General features: G+C 35.3%; 1 protein-coding gene across 2 annotated transcripts in view; it reads left to right on the top strand.

Moving 5' to 3' along the window:
* LOC148941043 (kelch domain-containing protein 4) overlaps positions 1-19,400 on the top strand; it is a 70,960-nt gene that overhangs the window by 10,259 nt on the left and 41,301 nt on the right. For both annotated transcript variants that reach the window (XM_089105254.1, XM_089105253.1), the window contains 2 exons: positions 9,766-10,001; positions 11,300-11,466. In XM_089105254.1, coding sequence (XP_088961380.1) covers positions 9,766-10,001; positions 11,300-11,466 — 403 coding nt within the window. The remainder of the gene's footprint in view (positions 1-9,765; positions 10,002-11,299; positions 11,467-19,400) is intronic.

Below are 19,400 nucleotides of genomic sequence, written 5' to 3'. Positions count from 1 at the left end.
CTCCACTTCTTCTCCCTCTAGAGGTTCCTGAAATTTGCAGACATGACAGGTTTATATCTATTGAAATTTTGTAAAAAACAACATTTTATCTTAATTTTTAGTTATCAGTTTCGTTTACTGTGGCTTCAGTTCTGAAAAATGCAATTGCTGTTATTTGAATAGAATTTTAATCCATATTATAGCTTTTTTTCACAATTTAGGAAATGTATATGCATATCTTTAAACCCTCATAAATTGGGATTGAGCAAAGTTGTGAAGCTGAAAACGATTCTGTTGTACTTCATTTAAGCAGAAGATTTATTTTGCAAGGTGTCACTATTATAACACAAAGATTTTTAAAGGTCATCAAAGGCCAAGAAGAGGGAGAAGGAGTGGAGGTAGGTACTTGAAAATACTTTCCCAGGACATACTTTAGCCTGTAGACTCATCCCTGAAAGTTTTATTTTCCTAACCTAACCCCTATCCAATATAGCCAAAAGTAGTTAAAGTAAAATTTTACTGTTGTGAAGTTCTATTTATTGTATTTGGGGGTTGTAGTCTTAGATGTCTTTATTCTCCCTTTATAGGGGAGATAAAATCTGGCCCTAAGGTAATTAAACTTTGGTAGCGTGCCTTAGGCTATGACCCAACTAATGAGGCGTACCGACTGGGTATATTCGAGAAGCTAAAAATAGATCATAGAGAGGTTGTCGAAAATACAATACTATTATTCATTTACCATATAATATAATCGAATATAATTTGTCTACTGGGACTGGCTGTCCCAAGTAGACCACAAGTCTCAATAAAACAACAATAATATATAAATAGATACTTAAACACTGATAATGATAAGATAAAGTCCCAAAGTATTTTTAATACAACGGATCAGAAGTCAGTCCGTCATGTAAATTAGTATAAGATTTTCCCTTCCGATAAAATGTATCTTTTATACATTTTTATCAACCACACCTTCCCACGTATTCGCTAGGAAGTGGTAATTTCTCAATTTCCCGTTAAACAGAATTTAGCAGGATATGTTCCTTATCTTAATAAAAAAGTGGTATTTCAAAACTTCATATTTGCGTCATATATATTTTTACTAAATTAATAATTAACTAAATTAGAATGCTTTACCACAATACTCCCCATTTAAAGAAGAATTGTCCCAATTCTCAATATTTTACTTTTAAAACAACTTAATTTCGTTTACAGTTATTTTGCTGCCATCTTTGGGTCATTATGTGCATCTACCCTCAATGGGTTTCCTTAGGGTTATGTTTCTGGTCCATTATTGGCCATGTTCTTTTTTTTTTTTTTTTTTTTTTTTTTTTTTGTCGAAAAATTTGAATTTGAAATTCATCCTTGTTTCTCTTTTTCTCTGTCTCTAGGACTGAAAATTACTCTTTTACCCTATTCATGTTCATCTTCTGTTTTACTTGACCCCAAGCGGCTTATACATAATATTAGTGGTTTTGCTTAAATTAGATTTATATTAGAAAAGTTTTATGAATTTTTTTTGAGTTTAAATAATTTAATTTATCTGTGTGATGTGGTTGATATACCGTATATTTTTTTTTTTCTAGAAATGCCTTGGGTAAATCACATATAACATTATTGATTTTAAAATTTTCACATATATTTTTTTCAGCACAAAGCATTTTCACATATTTCAATAACATAAGACATTTGGCTATGCAGCACATTTTCTAGGCCTAAATTCAGTTCTGTTTTATCTCACTTTCGATGATTTTGTAGTAGTATGCAGTTTCCAAATATCAGTTGATCAAGTATGATTTCGTTTCTAATGTTATTAGGATATAATTAAACTGGCTTTGAAATTTGCTACTTTCCAAAAATTCGTCAAAGAAATGATTGAGAAATGGATCCAAAAGGATGTTATGAAAAATTTGATTTCCCAAAAAAATATAGCTAAGACTGTATCTAAAATAAATATTCACATTAGTATACATATAAAGCATATATTTTTACATACATAGTAGAAAGAAAAACTCAATTTTGTAAAGTTTAATTCTTTTCCTTTTTTTTTCTCTTTTAATTACTCCAAAAATAATATCTCGCTTAAATCGAAACGTTATGTTTCTTGCTGGATCCTTCTTTTCAAACTTAATACTTAACTGATTATTTTACAAAAAAAAAATATTAATACTTTGACTCGAGGTCAAACATTATATTTACATATAACATTACATCACTAGTTAAAATTTAAAGTAAATTCAAACAGCGTATATATAAATAAGCATTGTATAATAACCTACACAATTATGTTAAGTAGCAAATATACTTAAAAGCATCAAGCATTTTTTTTTTTTTTTTTTTTTTTTTAAACGTCGATTTTTCGCAAAACAAATTAAAAAGTGGTATAACTCTGATGTTTTAGAACATATGTTATGTTATTTGGTAGAAATTTTGTAATCCTATACGGTCCATCCCATTTTGGGTTTAACTTTTTTGTTCCTTCCAGATTCTTTTTGTAAACATAAACCAAATCTCCTAAACAGTAACTCATTTTATTTTTGCTTGTTCTGTCATATTTTTCTTTTTGTTCTGTTTTTGCATCTTCCAATTTGTCTTTAACTTGTTCCATAGCTTTTTTTCATTCGCATCACCATCTCTTGCTTATATTGGACTAAGTTGTAATATATTCTGTAATTTTGTATTTCATCTACACAAATTCTGGGATCTCTTATGTGTTGCAAAAAAAAAAATGGAGTTTCTTTTAAGGTACGTGAAAAAGCCGTATTTATTGCAAAGACTACAAATGGCAAATGTTCATCCCAATTTTCATTTTCCTCTCTTGCATGTATTCCCAGCATGTAAGCTAATTCCCTATGCTTACGTTCAACCTTACCATTAGCTGCTGCCAGGTAAGACGAGGTAAACCATCGTCTATCCCCCAGATATTCTGTAATTTCGTCTAATAATTTGGCTCTAAAACATGGCTCATTGTCACTCAGTAAAACTCTAGGTAAAACCCCGTGTTCCAAAAATAGATAACTGACCAAAACTTTTGCAATTGTTTTTGTCTTTTCATCTTTAATTGGAAAAGCGCATAAATATGAATTAAAATGGTCTACTATGGTTAGTACACACCTGTTTCCTTTCCTCGAAACTGGTTAACTTCCCCCGAATCCCAGAAAGCCTATTGACATTATTTCTCCTCCCGCGGAAGGGGTGAGGTATTGACCAAATTCAGCCCTAGTGGTATTTGGTGGCGACTTTTGTGTGACGTACTCTTGGCAGCTTTGTATAAAAGCTTTTACTTTGGAGTACATTTTTAGAAATTAAAAATTTCCTTTCAGTCTCCCCATAGTTTTTGCTTCTCCCATGCGACAGCCAAGCGTTGCATGTACTATCTGCATAACTTCTCCTTCCAGAGATATTATAATTAATGGAATAATTTTAAGTAATTTTTTCGATATTCTTGTGATGGCCGATTATATCTTACTTGAAGGTTTTTACTTGCGTCTAGATCAAAATTGTCTAGGTTCTTTAAAAAATGTTTAAAGTGCTCTGGCAGTTCCGTTCCTTTTGATAAAAAGAATTTCATTGCTAAAAAAAAATCTTCTTAATCTTGATGCTTTGAAATATTTTAATTAGAAAGTATTTTTACCCCTTCTAGTTCGTTCTGGATGGTGACTGTCACATCTTCATTCTTATCTGGATTTCGTGACAAATAGTCTGGTAAAATGTTTGTACGGCCCTTTATATATATATTGGGGTATATGAATATGCTTGTAGACGCAGTATCCACCGTGTCAGCCGGGCTGAAGTATTTTGCATCGTATGTAGCCAAACTAATGATTTTTGGTCTACTCGTAAAATAATTTTTTTTCCAAGTAAAAATTGTCGAAAATATTCTGTAAATACTACAACTGCTAAACACTCCCTTTCAACTGTTGAGTATTTTTTTCTGCTTCCGTCAGTGACCTACTGGCGTATTGAACTATTGATTCTACTCCTTCAGAATCAATGTTTAATAATATGGCCCCTATACCGTACCCCGAAGCATCTGTTTGCAAACGTTATTAGCGAATCGTTATTAGCGGCTAATCTCTCAAGTTCGTGGAATTTGTCAGCTATCTCCCTAGACGGCAACCCTCGGCCTCCGTCGCGCCTTTTTGGTTCACGATTCGGCTTTTCAAAGTTCACCCTTTTCTGTCCTCTTTCATATTTTATATTTTCTTGGGCTCCTGTGTTATTTATTGACATCTGGTCAAACTTTTTTATAGCCTCGTCAATTTTTACCTCTGTTTCGACTAGTATTATAGCTTGCTCTAAGTTTTCAGGTTTTCGCGATCATATTAGTCTTAATAACTTTTTTGGTAACCCTTGGGTAAAAGTAAGTAGTTGTACTTTCTGTACAGTCTCGTCATTTTCACCTTTCTCTAATTGTAAACACGCTGATCTACAGATTTTCTCTCCATGTTCCCTGATACTAGTTGAGATAATGAATGTGACTACCTCTGTTCTTAGCCTCTCGGAGATGCTTGTCTCAATAAATCTTGTTTTAAAAGATTTAATTAAAGTACTGATGTCCTTTTGTTCTTTTTCTCTAATTGCTTCAAAATGATCATGGGCGCGTTATTATAATATAGCAGCAACGCATTGCTCTTTGACCTTATCTTCAAACAATTCAGTTAGTTCATCGAAAATTTTTAATTTTTTGATAAACTCGTCTACTTCTGAATTTCCCGCGTATTCTGGTATAATTTTTGCAATTTCAAGTACTGTTGATAGGGAAGTCATTTTTTCCTCTGGTAAAACCATTCTATTTCAGTCTACTTTTTTTATATAGCCTTCTCGACCCAGTTTTTCTAGTGACCACCAGTTTTTGTGAAGTTCTATTTATTGTGGTATTTGGGGGTTGTAGTCGTAGATGCCTTTATTCTCCCTTTATAGGGGAGATAAACTCTGGACCTAAGGTAATTAAACTTTGGTAGCGTGCCTTAGGCTATGACCGAACTAATGAGGCGTACCGACTGGGTATATTCGAGAGGCTTAAAATAGATCGTAAAGAGGTTGTCTAAAATACAATACTTTTATTCATTTACCATATAATATAATCGGATATAATCTGTCTACTGGAACTGGCTGTCCCAAGAAGACCACAAGTATCAATAAAAAAATAATAACATACAAATAGACACTTAGACACTGACAAAGATAAGATAAAGTCCCAAAGTATTTTAAATACATCAGATCAGAAGTCGGTCCGTCATATGAGTTAGTATAAGATTTCTCCTTCTAATAAATGTATCTTTTATACATTTTTTATCAACCAAACCTTCCCACGTATTCGCTAGGAAGTGGTAATTTCTCAATTTCCCGTTAAACAGAATTTAGCAGGATATGTTCCTTATCTTAATAAAAAAGTGGTATTTCAAAACTTCATATTTGCGTCTTATATATTTTTACTAAATTAATAATTAACTAAATTAGAAAGCTTTACCACATTACCTTTTTTATGGATAATGAGATGCCAAGGAATGATAATGTCTAGTTAATATTAACTTTGAAGCTTAGCTTAAACTATTTTTTGATAAGGAACAAGATGTCACTTTACTTATCCCTTTAACGTTATCTTATCACATGATTTTGTGAGTCTCAGTGTCGGCTGACCATCACAAAGACAAGGGGCCCATTTACAAATTTCCGCTTTACTTTTCCCTTTAAAAGAGTGTGGCAGGCCTACCTTAAAATGATTTTGTGAGTCTGAGTGTCGGCTGACCATCACAAAGACAAGGGGCCCATTTACAAAGTCTTTACTTTACTTGTCTCTTTAAGAGAATGTGGTACCTCAAATTGATTTTATGAGTCTGATTGTCGGCTGACCATCACAAAGACAAGGTGCCCATTTACAAATTTTTCCAGGTTATTAGACACTTTTTTTTATTCCTATATTCACGGTGCCGGTTCCTTAAAGGTAATTGATATTCTGCTATTCCTTTACCTCATTCCAAAACTACGAGGTTTTAAATATCAGTTGAACCTTCTTTTGAAGAAGTCAACAGAGGGATTTGCATGAGTAATATCCCCAGGAAGATCGTTCCATCGAGAGTTGTTGTGAATCTGTGGTTTGACTGTACAATTTTACTGAAAAGACAACTGAAATTTTATGTCCCTTTTGGTGACCAGCTGATCAATCAAAGTGGTTAGTATCACAGGGAACTCTGATGGCAGCCAAATTGCTCAGCCAAAAGTTCCTTTGAGGTAATTTCTAGCATTTTCCTAGCAAGTATGCAGAGACATCTTTAAGGCTATCCTTTCCTTAACTTTTAAAAGAAAATGTTCTTTTCACATCCCTGTTAATTAGAGGGGGAGAGGGATGACATTTTTTAAAGTTATATTTTGAAAAATGGGTACTGTTCTATTATCTGTAACACACGCAGGAAGTGAAGTTTGGTTAATGCTAATGAAATAAAAGAAAATAGGATGAAAATATAATAGTTTAGAAACAAATTTCGGCTATATATTTGCACATCAGGGGGGTGGTCTTCTTTAATTGAAAAAGCAAAATTCACACTGTCTGATGTTGTAATTTTTATTAAATCTGAATATCTCTATATTTGGAAGAGAATACAAGGAATTAGAAGTCCTTCTAATATTTCCGGGAACGCAGGTGTTGGCTTTTAGTTTTCTGTCTTTTATCTGCATCTCTACTCAAGCTCTACAAGTTATAGCGAGGCTGCCGAGTCAAATCTAAATAGTTTGGCCACGCAGACGGACACGCAGATTTATAATGGATGATATGGGATGATCCTTTTAGTGGATTCTGATACCTTAAGCATCATTTAGTGAGCCTCAACATTGGCTGACTGTCTCAAAGGCACAGGGTCCATTAGCAAGTTTTCCCAGAGGAGTACTTATCATTGAAACCTATTGAGAATTAGTGATTTGATTGTAAAATTTGATTGAAAAGACAATGGAATTGGGTTGGCAAAGTTTTCAATCAAAGTGGGTTGCAGCACAGAAAAAATCGTAGTGCTGTCAAATTGATCAAATGACATTTCTTTTGAGGTGATTTTCGGCATTTTCCTTAGCAGGTATCCTAGAACGTTTTTAGGGACAACCCTTTCATGAATTTTAAAAAGAAAATCCGGCTCTATTTGATCAAAAAAACAAAATTTACAATTTATACTGATATAAGTTTCTTGAAAACTAAATATTTCTATCCCCAGCACAAAACAATAGAAGTCGCAAGGTTTTTCTAAGATTTCAGGGAAAGTAGATGTTGGCTCTTAGTTTTCTGCCATTTATTCGGATCGCTTATCCAAGCTCTACAAGTTATGGCAACACCGTCCAATCAATTCTAAATAGTTTCGCCACACAAACTAAAAAGGTTTATAATGGCCGAGATAGGCTGATTCTTTATGGTATCAAATCCCATTAAGGTACTGCATCCTCTTCTGGGCTCAAAATGAAATTTGCAATGAAATCAGTTAGTATTTTCAAAATAGAAAAAAAATCCATAGACTGGTATGTTCACCTTCTACCTTGCTAAATAATGGAAGAAAAGTAAGGAATATTCCTCTTGGCCTGAGAGTTTTAAATGTGTTAAAGCATACTTGTATAAAGAATCAACTGGCTATTTCAAAGAAAAGTCAGCTCTATCTAGGTAAATATTTTAAACTTTACAACATGGATGGTCAAAGGAGGAAATATGTTAGACCAACCATCAATAAGCCCCCTTAGTTAGTATTTATACAAATATGGAAAATATTCTGTTGTGCTAAGTCAAACTATCTTAACCAAATTTGAGAGGTGTTCATGTTAAAAGTGTTGTAGAAGAAATTTGTAAGTTCAAAGCTGGCCTACAATACGCTTACATTCAGTAAGTTTGGTCATTTTTATTTTGCAAAGGACTGTATGTATCTAGCCTTTTAGAGACCACGAAGTGGTTGGAAGAAAAAAAACACATAGAGGCCATATTGTTTTTCAGTAAGGGCCCCCAACTAGGGACACTTGACAGGGTCCTCGAGAAATTCAAAAATCATTCAACACACGTGTCTAAAGGGCATTGTAAACAGATACAAGAGGAGACTTTGGCGCTATAGCACAGATTTAATAGAAAATAAAGGCTAGTATCACCACTAATTGTATAACATTAATTTGCAGATTCAGAAAATCCAGAACAAGCTTTATTCTTAATTATTCAAAATCTGGACTTAGAGCAAAAGTCTAAGTTTATTCAGTTCAAGTCTGAAATTTCCGGATTTATATCCTTAGCTTATATCCTTAGGCCAGTGATCTAAAGGGGATCCCATTGCAGAAGGAGAACTAGAAACGATTAGTTCCCCATAAAGAGCCAAAAAATTTGTTCCTTATCACTGCTCATGTAAGGGTGACTGTAGCAATTTGGGAGGGGGCTCATTCAACTGGAAATTGCATGCACATGCAAATTGAATTGAAGGGTAACAAGCCTCCCTCACAGCCATGCCCTTTTCCGCTGCTCTTTTTCCCCTGTAAATCCAGTGATATTGGATCCAAATTTTAAGATACGTATTTTGTTCAGAAACATTAAAAGGTGTTGAAAGTATGTCTCTGGTGTGAAAATAACCCCCTTAGCCCCAGGGACAATGGCGCAGAGCCAATTTGACCCCACATTTTGACTTGGGGAAGGGGGACTGAGATGGTGTCTTCTCACCGATCCACCTAAACATTTTTGTATTGGGACCTATAAACTATTAACAGTTAAATAGCAAGGGTAAACAAAAGATACTGTGTTACCAGGTCAAAAGAGTATATCTGCAATAACCTGAGGACAACTATGGGGAGAGAGTGTTGGGGGAAGGTAATTGAACCTGTATTCTTGACTTGGAGGAAGGAGGTGTAGAAAAAGAGTCCAAGGATTATGTATCCATTTGGCATTGTTGGTCGAGACAGTTCTTGAACAGTCTACAAATAGTTAAGAGACGTTTGTACTTCAAATAGCACTAAGAGTAGAAGTTATAACTTTCCGTGATAATTACCGTCAACTGGCGCATTCATTGATCTGACTAGGAACTAATTTTTTTCAAAAGCAAATCAAAGATATCTGGTTTATTTAAAGGTATAATTCCCTAAGTAGGTCCAAAGGACCTCTCTTATAGAACCATCCTGATATGTCCAGGGATGATTTTTCGAACTGTCATAAAATTTCACATGGAGCGGCTCAATTATTCTCTTGTGGGATATGTAACACAGATACCTGCACACAGGATTGTACCTGCAAGGAATTCCTCCGAAATTATTGGAAGACCCCTGGATAAACTGAAACCGTAGCCTGAAAGTCTATTTTTCCCGTGTTACCGAATTACAAATTTCAATAGTTCTATAAGAGAGTTCCATGTAATATAGAGAGCATTTATTATTAGTAAGACCATTAGTTGCCATTTGCTATGAGTCATAACCAACTGTATATCACAGCAAAATAGCAAAAGATACGAAGTCCATTTAATAGCATAGGCCCAGTTAAGAGGGCATGTCTCCCACGTGTCCTTTTTAAAAAAAATTTCTGGCTTCATCATGCAGGTCAAATGTCAGTGGAAAGTTGAAAAAATATATTTCAGTTTGGAAGGCTTGGATCTAGTCCCGCTTTTTAATGAAACTAATCAAAAGCTTTCATATACGCCCTTTTTTCCCTTCGAAGGGTGAAAATCATAGTTAGTTCATTGCTAGGTATTTCTTTTTTAGAATATTTTTTCTCAAGCTCCTCCTTCAGAAAAATTAAGTCATAGGCCTTTGCATTGTGAACTACATATTGATACTATACTTTTCTTTCAGACGTTTGTATATGGTAACTTATTTTCTTATGACCTCAAGAAAAGGGATTGGAGGGAGATAAAATCACCTGGTGCTCCACCGCCTCGATGTGCACATCAAACTGTGTCGGCTCCACTGGGTGGCGGACAGCTGTGGATTTTTGGGGGAGAGTATATGTCACCGTCTCAGTCCCAGTTCTACCACTATAAGGATCTATGGGTTTACCATATGAAAACAAAGCGCTGGGAAAAAATAATGTAAGATTTTTTTTTTACTTTTTCTATCTTAGGCAAAGAGAATTAAACACTTGTCTAAAGTACTTCTAGACAAGCATTGGGCTTGAGGATAATTCGGTAATTCTGGCAAAAGCAAGTCAAACGTATCTGGTTAATTTAAAGGTATAATTCCCTATGTTCTATATCGCTAAGTACTGTGGTTCTCTTGAAGTTCTAATATTTCAATTTCTTGATGCAAAAATATGCCATAAAAAATAACGCTAGTGTTGCTTAATTTTCGGGTTGTGCATTTGCACATACGGGGGTATTCATTTATCTTGGCTTTCAATTCGCTTTATAATCATGTTGAAGAATCAAAGCTTCAGCGTCAGTAATGGTGTTTTAGCAAGTTTGGTTCCACCGCAACTGAACCCCATTTAACTAAATCCTCATGCAACTAAACCCCCGTGCAACTCATCCCCATTTAACTGAACCCCATTTAACTAAACCCTCAAGCAACTAATTTCCCGTGCAACACATCCCCATTTAACTGAACCCCCGTGTAACTAAACCCCCGTGTAAATGTGCCCTCGTGCAACTGAACCACGTTTAATGGTCCGCATTTAAGACTGATATGAGTATTTAAGAACAATTTAAAGTGGTTTCCATGAGGTCCATACTGTTTCCTTGTGGAAAGTGAGAGCACTAAATGATATCCTTATCTTTCAGGATAAAGCATCCGGAAAGCTTTATCAACGCAAATAAGAAGGAGCTGAAAATTAATCTAGGCCTTAACCTGGAAACTAAAGGAATTGGGACTCAAACTTACCTTTCGAGAGATCTTCTAAATCAAGAAATGGTGATCCTTGAGTGCAATTTAGCCGAGTAGCTTGCTTGGCTTTGTGCTGCGTTGGTCTCAGGCCGCTTGTGCTGTGTTGTTGTTATATTTAGAACATTAGACGAGGTATTGGAAATTCTGAATTTGCTGCAGAAAAAGTAGATATGCGCCCTCAATCTTTGAAAAATTTGACCATATTTAGTGAATATAACTAAAAATAATGCAGGGATTGAAATTGGATAAGGGCGTTTAAAGCTCAATATTTCGGGTAGGGGGTCGCTTCCTTTGTTTTTATGAATTTTTTACTTATAAAATTAAAAAAAGTCGCAGCACCGGGACAACAACCATTTTGAAATACTAAATTGTTATTTTGCTTCGCCTGTTGTCCACCTCTAGAGCTTAAATTTTGCGTATACCATGTTTGCTGTGCTCTAGGTTAGAGGGGCTTAATTTATTAGGTTCACTAATTTTAATAAATATTTGAGTTTATTTGGTTTTATAGTGCCGCTGGTGGACCTTCAGCACGCTCGGGACATAGGATGGTTGTCTCCAAGAAACAGCTGATTGTTTTTGGGGGATTTCATGACAATGGTCGTGATTACAAATATTTCAATGACGTATATTCCTTTAATATGGAAGACAGGTCATGGAAGAAGATAGAACCAAGTGGTAAATTTTCCGTTCTTTCATTATTTTTGTCTTTTTTTCTCGTCTTTGAGGGGTATTTTTATTGCTTGTTCTACACAGTGTTGTTTTTCGTATCCTCTTTCTTATTTTTAGTTTCTTTACCTTCATTACTATTACTGCCACTGCTACTCACAACTCCCCTGCAGCACCAAGTCACCTTAGGCCAGCCCAAGTGCGCACACTCCTCTACCCCAGTCTATTTGAAGCTTCTCTCGTTACCCCCTACAAACCGCAGATTCCTTTAAATCAATCCTTATGGCCTCATCCCAGCCTGGCCCCTGATGGAATCGGCCCCTAATGAAAAGTTTGTGCCAAAATGCTCAAACTTTGGCAATCCTTCATCCTTCATTGGTAGAACATGACCTAGCCACGTTAGCTTAAATTTCATTATAGCCCTAGAAATTGACCGAGCCACACTTTTCATACAGCTTATTGTTTGATATATGATAAATGAACAAAAATACATTAATATACTACTACTACTACTAACAATCCACTGCAGCCTAAGGCCAGCACAGCTTTGCTCGCTCCTTCATCCTAATCTACTTAAAGTGTCTCTCTTTACACCTTCCTATGAAGTTCCAATTTCCCTTTAATTTTTCCTTAAGGCATCCTCCCTCGCCTATCGGGGGCGACCTGCTTTTCGTTTGGCCCTAGACGGTTGGCCGAAAGGGACAATCTTTGGCAATCTGTCATCTTTCGTGCGCAAAACGAGTCCTGGCCATCTCATCCTTTCTCTTAATACAGCCCTGGAAAGCGGGATTGAACCACAATTTTCGTACAGCTTACTGTTTGAGATACGGCCAGTCAGTCGAGTACCCAAAACAATCCGTAGGCAATTTCTCTGGAAAACATCTAGCAAGTATAATTGATTGAAAAACAATAAATTAAAAAGTATCTACTAATTACTCTAGAATTAATTGATTAAATTATATATTTCTAGTCAGTATTTGTGTGGTTCTCTTTTTTTTAGACTTTGCAAATTAGGATTTTTTTTTGTGCACTAGAACTTGCAGCAACAGAGGAGTCGTCGAAAAAAAAACCCTTCTAATTTGAATTGACGCGTAGTAAAATAATCATTCGTCTAAGTTTTTGTCATATTCTGGTAGTTGTCCCAGTTCTCCGTTCCTATTCTTGCTCCTGTTCCTTCTGTTCCTGTTCTTTCCATCCTTTCTATTCCTTTACAAGTGCATTGATCTCATATGTGTCAACTTCACTGCCGGTTTCGTTGATTTTTATTACTTTTTTCAGTCATATTCAGTATGTATACCGTCCTCGATCTGCTACTTTATGTCCGTTTATATTATTTACAACAGTTCAATAAAACTAATCGAGCTTATTTATCGTAATTTTCAAATTATAATACTGGTTAATATATTTTTATTACTGTTTGAGGTCTTATTACGGAGTTCTAACGTCATAGATCCGCTCCTTTATTACTTTCTCTGTGATGTCCATCATGTCACTCAATCGAACCGTTCTTTGTTATGGTATTTTTCAAATTATAATATGTTTACATTTATTTTTATTACTGTTTGAGATTATTTTTAGTTGTTATAAATTCATAGACCTGATACTTTACGTCCGGCTATGTGATGTACATACATACACGTAATCTAAACGGGCTTTGTTATAGGATGTGTTGAATTAACGGCTGGTTTCATTGATTTTTATTACTTATTGAGGTTTACATAAGGAGTACTACCGTCAGAGACCTGCTCCTTTCCTTTTGTCTCTAGGATTTAAATAATTTCAAGTCATCGAAAAAATAACTTTACTCGTATGTTTCAACATAACTTGCGGGCTAATTGATTTTTATTACTTAAAGCGGTCATCGTCAGAAGTTCTAACGTCATATAACATATACTTTACTTCCGTCTCTGGGATTTACATAATATCAAGTAATCTAATCATTATTTGTTATAGTGTTTTTCATATTCAATTACGGTTTCATTGATTTTTATTACTTTTTGAAGATTTATTAAGGAGGTCTAAAGTAATATATCCGATCCTTTACGTTCGGCTCTAGGATTTACATACATTCAATTAATCGAACCATGAATTGTCCACGTATTATTCAAATTCACAGATGGTGTCATAATTATTGATTGCTTTTTGAAGATTTATTACGTAGTTCTCAATTCCTATTCCTGCTCCTGTTCTTTCTGTTCCTGTTCTTTCCATCCTTTCTATTCCTCTACAAGTGCATTGATCTCATATGTGGCAACCTCACTGCTGGTTTGGTTGATTTTGATTACATTATGCGGTTACATTATTGTCTCCCGTCATAGATTTGCTCCGGGTCTTGCTGTCTCTTTTCTTTCCAGCCTTTCTAGTACTTTAAAAATTAACTGATCTCATATGTTTCAACTTCACTGCTGGTTTCGTTGTTTCGTTGATTTTTATTACATTTTTAAGACTTATTAAGTATATATAACGTACGCTACCTGAGACTTTACGGCTGTCTAAATAAGGTACCTACTTTCAAGTAATATAACTAATCCTTTATATAGGATGTTTCATAGTATATTACGGTTTCGTTGATAGTAATTAATGATATAAGTAATATATAGGATATCTAACTTAAATGATATTATTCTGTTCCTTCGGTTCATTTTATGTACATATCTGAAAGTAATCTAAAAGTACAGTGTTCTCGTATTTGTTAACTTCACTGCTGGTTTCGTTCTCCATTCCACTCCATTCGTTGCCAGCAGTGTACTGCTGGCAACTTCACTACGTAGGTCAACCGTCAGCTTCATTCTCCTGTTCCTTCTGTTCATGTTCTGGACATCCTTTATTGTAATCTAAAAATGCTTTTTTCAAATATGTTTCAAATAATATTACGGTTACATTTTATGTTATGTCAATATATACGAAATCATATTACATGAGTTAGGACTCCAGTGAATACACCATTCGATGCTCCTTTCTTATGCTGATTACTGAATATATTAATCCATTCCTATCGGAAATTCAACTTTACAAGTGCATTTTTGAGCTCTTGAATATGACAAATACACTAGCTGGTTTACAAAGGCTGATTTATCGTGGACATTAGGCTTAAAACCTTTGTTTTACACTTACTGTTCTCATAATAAATACTTATTTCTACTCCTATTCGCATCTAGTGAATGATTATTACTATTCTTAATCTATTCCTACTACAAGTGCATCGAATGGTGTATTCACTTTAGTCCTAACTCAATAATATGATTTCGTATATATTGACTGATTTTTATTACTGTTCGCAATCATATTAAGAATGTCTCACTACAACTATCATAGCCTGGACCTTCCGGCTATGTGCTGTACATACTTTCTAGAAATCTCAAAGTGCATTGATCTCTTATGTGGCAACTTCACTGCTGGTTTCGTTGATTTTTATTACATTATGCAATTATATTACATAGTTCTCCATTCCTATTCCTGCTCTTGTTCCTGGAATAGAAAGGAATAGAAGTGAAAGGATGGAAAGATTTCCATCCTTTCTATTCCTCTGCAAGTGCATTGATCTCATATGTGTCAACTTCACTGCCGGTTTCGTTGATTTTTATTATATTATGCAATTTTATTACATAGTTCTCCATTCCTATAACCGCTCCTGTTCCTTCTGTTCCTGTTCTTTCCATCCTTTCTATTCCTCTACAAGTGTCGTTGTTTTTTATTACATTATAGAATGATATTTGTGCTGAAGATGCAGAAGATGTATCGAACCAAGTTATACACTTTTTCCATCTTTCTTCTTTTTTTTCCCTTCTTTCAACGTGAAAAAATAGAATTAAAATCGTCCAGAGCTACTGCTGGCGATTGGGGCATCGAATCAACTTTGTCTGAAGAAAGTAGAAGTTATACTAAGTATAATGTTTGTAATTAGCAAAAGTTCTAGATAGTGAATAATTATAGAAAATAAAAATAATCCATTAACGTTCGAAACTGTTCTTGGTAATAAACGGTTATTAAAGTGTTACGTTATCGATAGAAACAATATAAACAGGAATTTGAACTATAGCCTCCGGAATAGGAAGGTCATGGGTTAAAAATCCTCTTCATATTTAGAATAATCCTGCTTCATTGTGGAAATATTCCCTTTCTTTATGTTCCCTAATGGAAGTTCTGTTGCTAAATTTGGCTGTCTTCGGCTGCTAGTGGTAACGCAGTGATTTTTCGTGTGTCCTCCGTGACACATGCCTGTTTATTTCCCAATTCGGGTCCTGATCTTGTCAGTGGCTGGTGCTGCCCACTTGTTCTGTTTGATACGTCTTGTGTTTACTCTACGTTTAGGATCTTTACAGACAATTGGGATTCTTTACAGAAAATTGTCGTGAGCTAGGTAGAAATAAATGCCAGAAAAAGGTTCAAGGAGAAGAAAAAAATTATTTAAAATTAATCAAGAAAGCTCTACACAGTTGGTTAATTTATCCGCTATGCTGCCACAAGGTATATGGTATTTTGATTTTTCTAAGACATTGTTTATAAACCAAATGGTTGATTTTCTTTTCTTTCCTTTTTTGTTTGTTTGTTATAGGCCAGTACAAAACCCAAAGGCCAGTATAAAAAAAATAAATAAAAAAATGTTGATTTAGGAGTCAAACGTGAGTACGTAGCCTGACAACCACAAACTAATATAGTATTTTCAAAAGCTTAGAGTCTTTCGTTTTTTCTTGCTACTTAATTTCTTTTTTGCTGCTGCTTTAACTTCCAGCATTCGCTTCCGTAATGCATAACAGTGAAGATGTTAGTGGTGAAGACTCGAAGCCTAAATGTAGTTTAAGTTTTGATTAGCGAACGACTGAAGCATTCAAGAATGCTTGATGATAATATGCTAAGCCTGATGGAAGAGCTACTTGCTTGTAATACAAGCTTCAATTGTGACAGATTGGACCTTGGGAGTTGGGACAGATTGGACATTGGGAGTTGCGAAATTTCCTTGGGAGTTACGACGGATTGGACCTTGGGAGTTGCGACAGATTGGACCTTGGGAGTTGCGACAGATTGGACATTGGGAGTTGCGAAATTTCCTTGGGAGTTACGACGGATTGGACCTTGGGAGTTGCGACAGATTGGACCTTGGGAGTTGCGACAGATTGGACATTGGGAGTTGCGAAATTTCCTTGGGAGTTACGACGGATTGGACCTTGGGAGTTGCGACAGATTGGACCTTGGGAGTTGCGACAGATTGGACATTGGGAGTTGCGAAATTTCCTTGGAAGTTGCGATTTCTTTGGGAAAAATGGGCGTCGGAAGAGGGCTAGTCGCCCTCCAATCTATTTGGTCACTTAAAATTGCACTAAAACATTTAATTTTTGTTCGAACAAGCTCTTTCCCGATCTTCTAGGTTTCTCAATTTGATGCGATCATCCCTGGGAAAAAAACCTCTCACATCCGTAATTACTTTTTTTTTGGCAAAAATACAAAGGAGGAGGGCAGGTGCCTCAAAGGGTGTATTTTAATGTCAAAACATCCCAACTCTCTTAGCTTTCAGATAAATGAAAAATTAGTTCTAAAGAAGTGGAGATGGAGGTAGAAATTGATATATAATATCTCTTGATTTCCTGGAATATTCCTAGTCTACGCCGTTATTATGAAAGTAAATAGTAACATTAAACCCCAAAACGAGAAAAATTTATTCCGCATAGGAGGGGGGCTGCCCCCTCCTCAACTTCCCTTTCGGGGCTGTAGAAACTTCGGAGGATGCTCATTCGATTGGACATTGAGAGCTCCAGCCATTTTTTAAAAGTCAGAAGTGAATGTTACTTTTATAACTTTAGTAAATCAAATAATATTAACATTCTGGTTACTAAATGTCAGTATATGTATATTAATCTGACAATGCACATTCATTTGTAATTTTTTCAGGAAAGTGCAAATTATGTTCTGTTCTTGGGAAGGCATAGGGGTTTTGAGCCCAACTTATGTTAATTTCTGCTCGTTTTGAGTTTGAATCGGTTATTTATTGTAATTTCTGTTCGTTTTGGGTTTCATTTATTTATCATTGCTGATTTGTGGTAGTTTCACGCTTCGTAGATTATTTGATTTTATTTTTGCTAATTTTTTGTTTAATGGAGTTCTTTACTTTTCTTTGAAAAACTTATTTTGTGGAAAAAGCTTTTTTAATTAATTTCTGTTCGTTTTATATTGAAATAGTCTTTTCAGGGAAGAAGAAAATAATACTGTAAATCTTTTCGTTTTTTAAGACTTTATAGTTTGGTATGCCGGAGAAAATTTTTAACAACATACACCTTTTTAAAAATATGGACACAAATAGTAGTGTTTAATTTCGTTTCATACCTCCTCTAGTTGACCTGAAATAGAAAACTTGGTACCATTCACAAAAAAATCTGCTTACTTTCTTTGATAGGTTGGACCGACAGTATGAACATAATACCCTTAGTCGTTCTTTGGATATTGCTGAGATGCCTTATTGGGAATTAGCATTAACACAGTGCATTTTGATTTAATCTTAAGTCAACATTTAGTTTTTAAACATAAAGACAAATAGGAGGGTGGACGTGGGTGGGGGATTAGTTGCCCTCCAATCACTTTTGACTATTAAAAAGGGCATCAGTCCTTTCTATTTTCAATCAAATGAGCCCTTTTCAAAGTTCATACGACAAATCACTCGATATGAAGTGTCCTGGTCTAAACAACAACAACAACAACAAAAAATCATACATTATACCCATATTGATCTTTACTATACAAATTACAAGCCTTCCAATCACTTTTGACTATTAAAGTGGGCACCCCGTTTTTCGATAGTTCCAATCAAATGAGCCCTTTTTGAATTTCTACCATAACGCTTTCTATAAACACCTTGTATGCCCCAGGGTATAAATTACAACCCTTACCCTAAGGGCTGTGAGGGTGGTTGTCATCCTCTAAAATATAATTTCCAGAACTTTCAACTATGTTAAACAAAATGACTATCTCGAAATTTTGATTGGATGTGTTTGGGAAAATGGTTAGTCGCTCTCCCATCACTTTCAACTATTAAAAAAGGCACTAGCCCTTTCAGTTTCCAATCAAATGAGCCCTTTTGAAGTTTCTACGACAACGCTTTCAATAAAAACCTTATATGCTCCCCAGGGCATAACTTACAACTCTTGCCCTGAGGGTTGGGGGAGGGGCTGTCACCCTCAAAGACCTAATTTCCAAAACTTTCTGCTACGTTGAACACAATGGCTATCTGAAAATTTTCATTGGATGTGTTTTAGTGGAATGTTTCGCGCGAGAGGGTGGTTAGTTACCCTCCTCACTTTCGACTATTAAAAAGGGCAGTAGCCCTCTCAATTCCCAATTGAATGAGCCCTTTTGAAGTTTATACGACAACTCGTAACTATAAAAACATTATAGGCCCTCAGGGCATAACTTTCAACCTTTGCCCTGGGGGCTCTTGGGTGTTTGTCATCCTTAAATACATAATTTCCAAAACTTTCAAGTACGTTGAACAAAATGGCTATCTCTAAACTTTGATTGAATGTGTTTGGGGAAATGGTGGGCGCGAGAGGGGGGACAATCACTCTCAACTTACTTTCGACTATTAAAGAGAGCAATTTCAATTTTCAATCAAATAAGCCCTTTTTGAAATTTCTACAAAAACTTTCTATATAAACCTTATATGCCCCCAGGGCATAACTTACAACCCTTGTCCTGAGGGTGGGGGGGGAGGGGTTGTCATCCTTAAAGACCTAATTTCCAAAACTTTCAACTACGTTGAATAAAATGGCTATCTAAAAAGTTTGATTGGATGTGTTTGTGGAAAAGGTGGGCGGGAGAGGGGGATTAGTTGCCCTCAAATCACTTTTGACTATTAAAAAGGGCACTAGCCCTTTGAATTTCCAATCGAAAGATCTCTTTTTCAAGTTTCTACGATAGATTTCAATAAAAACTTATGTGCCCCCAGGGCATAACTT

The sequence above is a fragment of the Artemia sp. Qi Xiang Cuo genome, chromosome 19 (assembly GCF_049724085.1).
Source record: "Artemia sp. Qi Xiang Cuo chromosome 19, ASM4972408v1, whole genome shotgun sequence".
Classification (NCBI taxonomy): domain Eukaryota; kingdom Metazoa; phylum Arthropoda; class Branchiopoda; order Anostraca; family Artemiidae; genus Artemia; species Artemia sp. Qi Xiang Cuo.
Note: the sequence above shows the minus strand (reverse complement) of the source record. Positions and strands in the feature narration are given on the sequence as shown.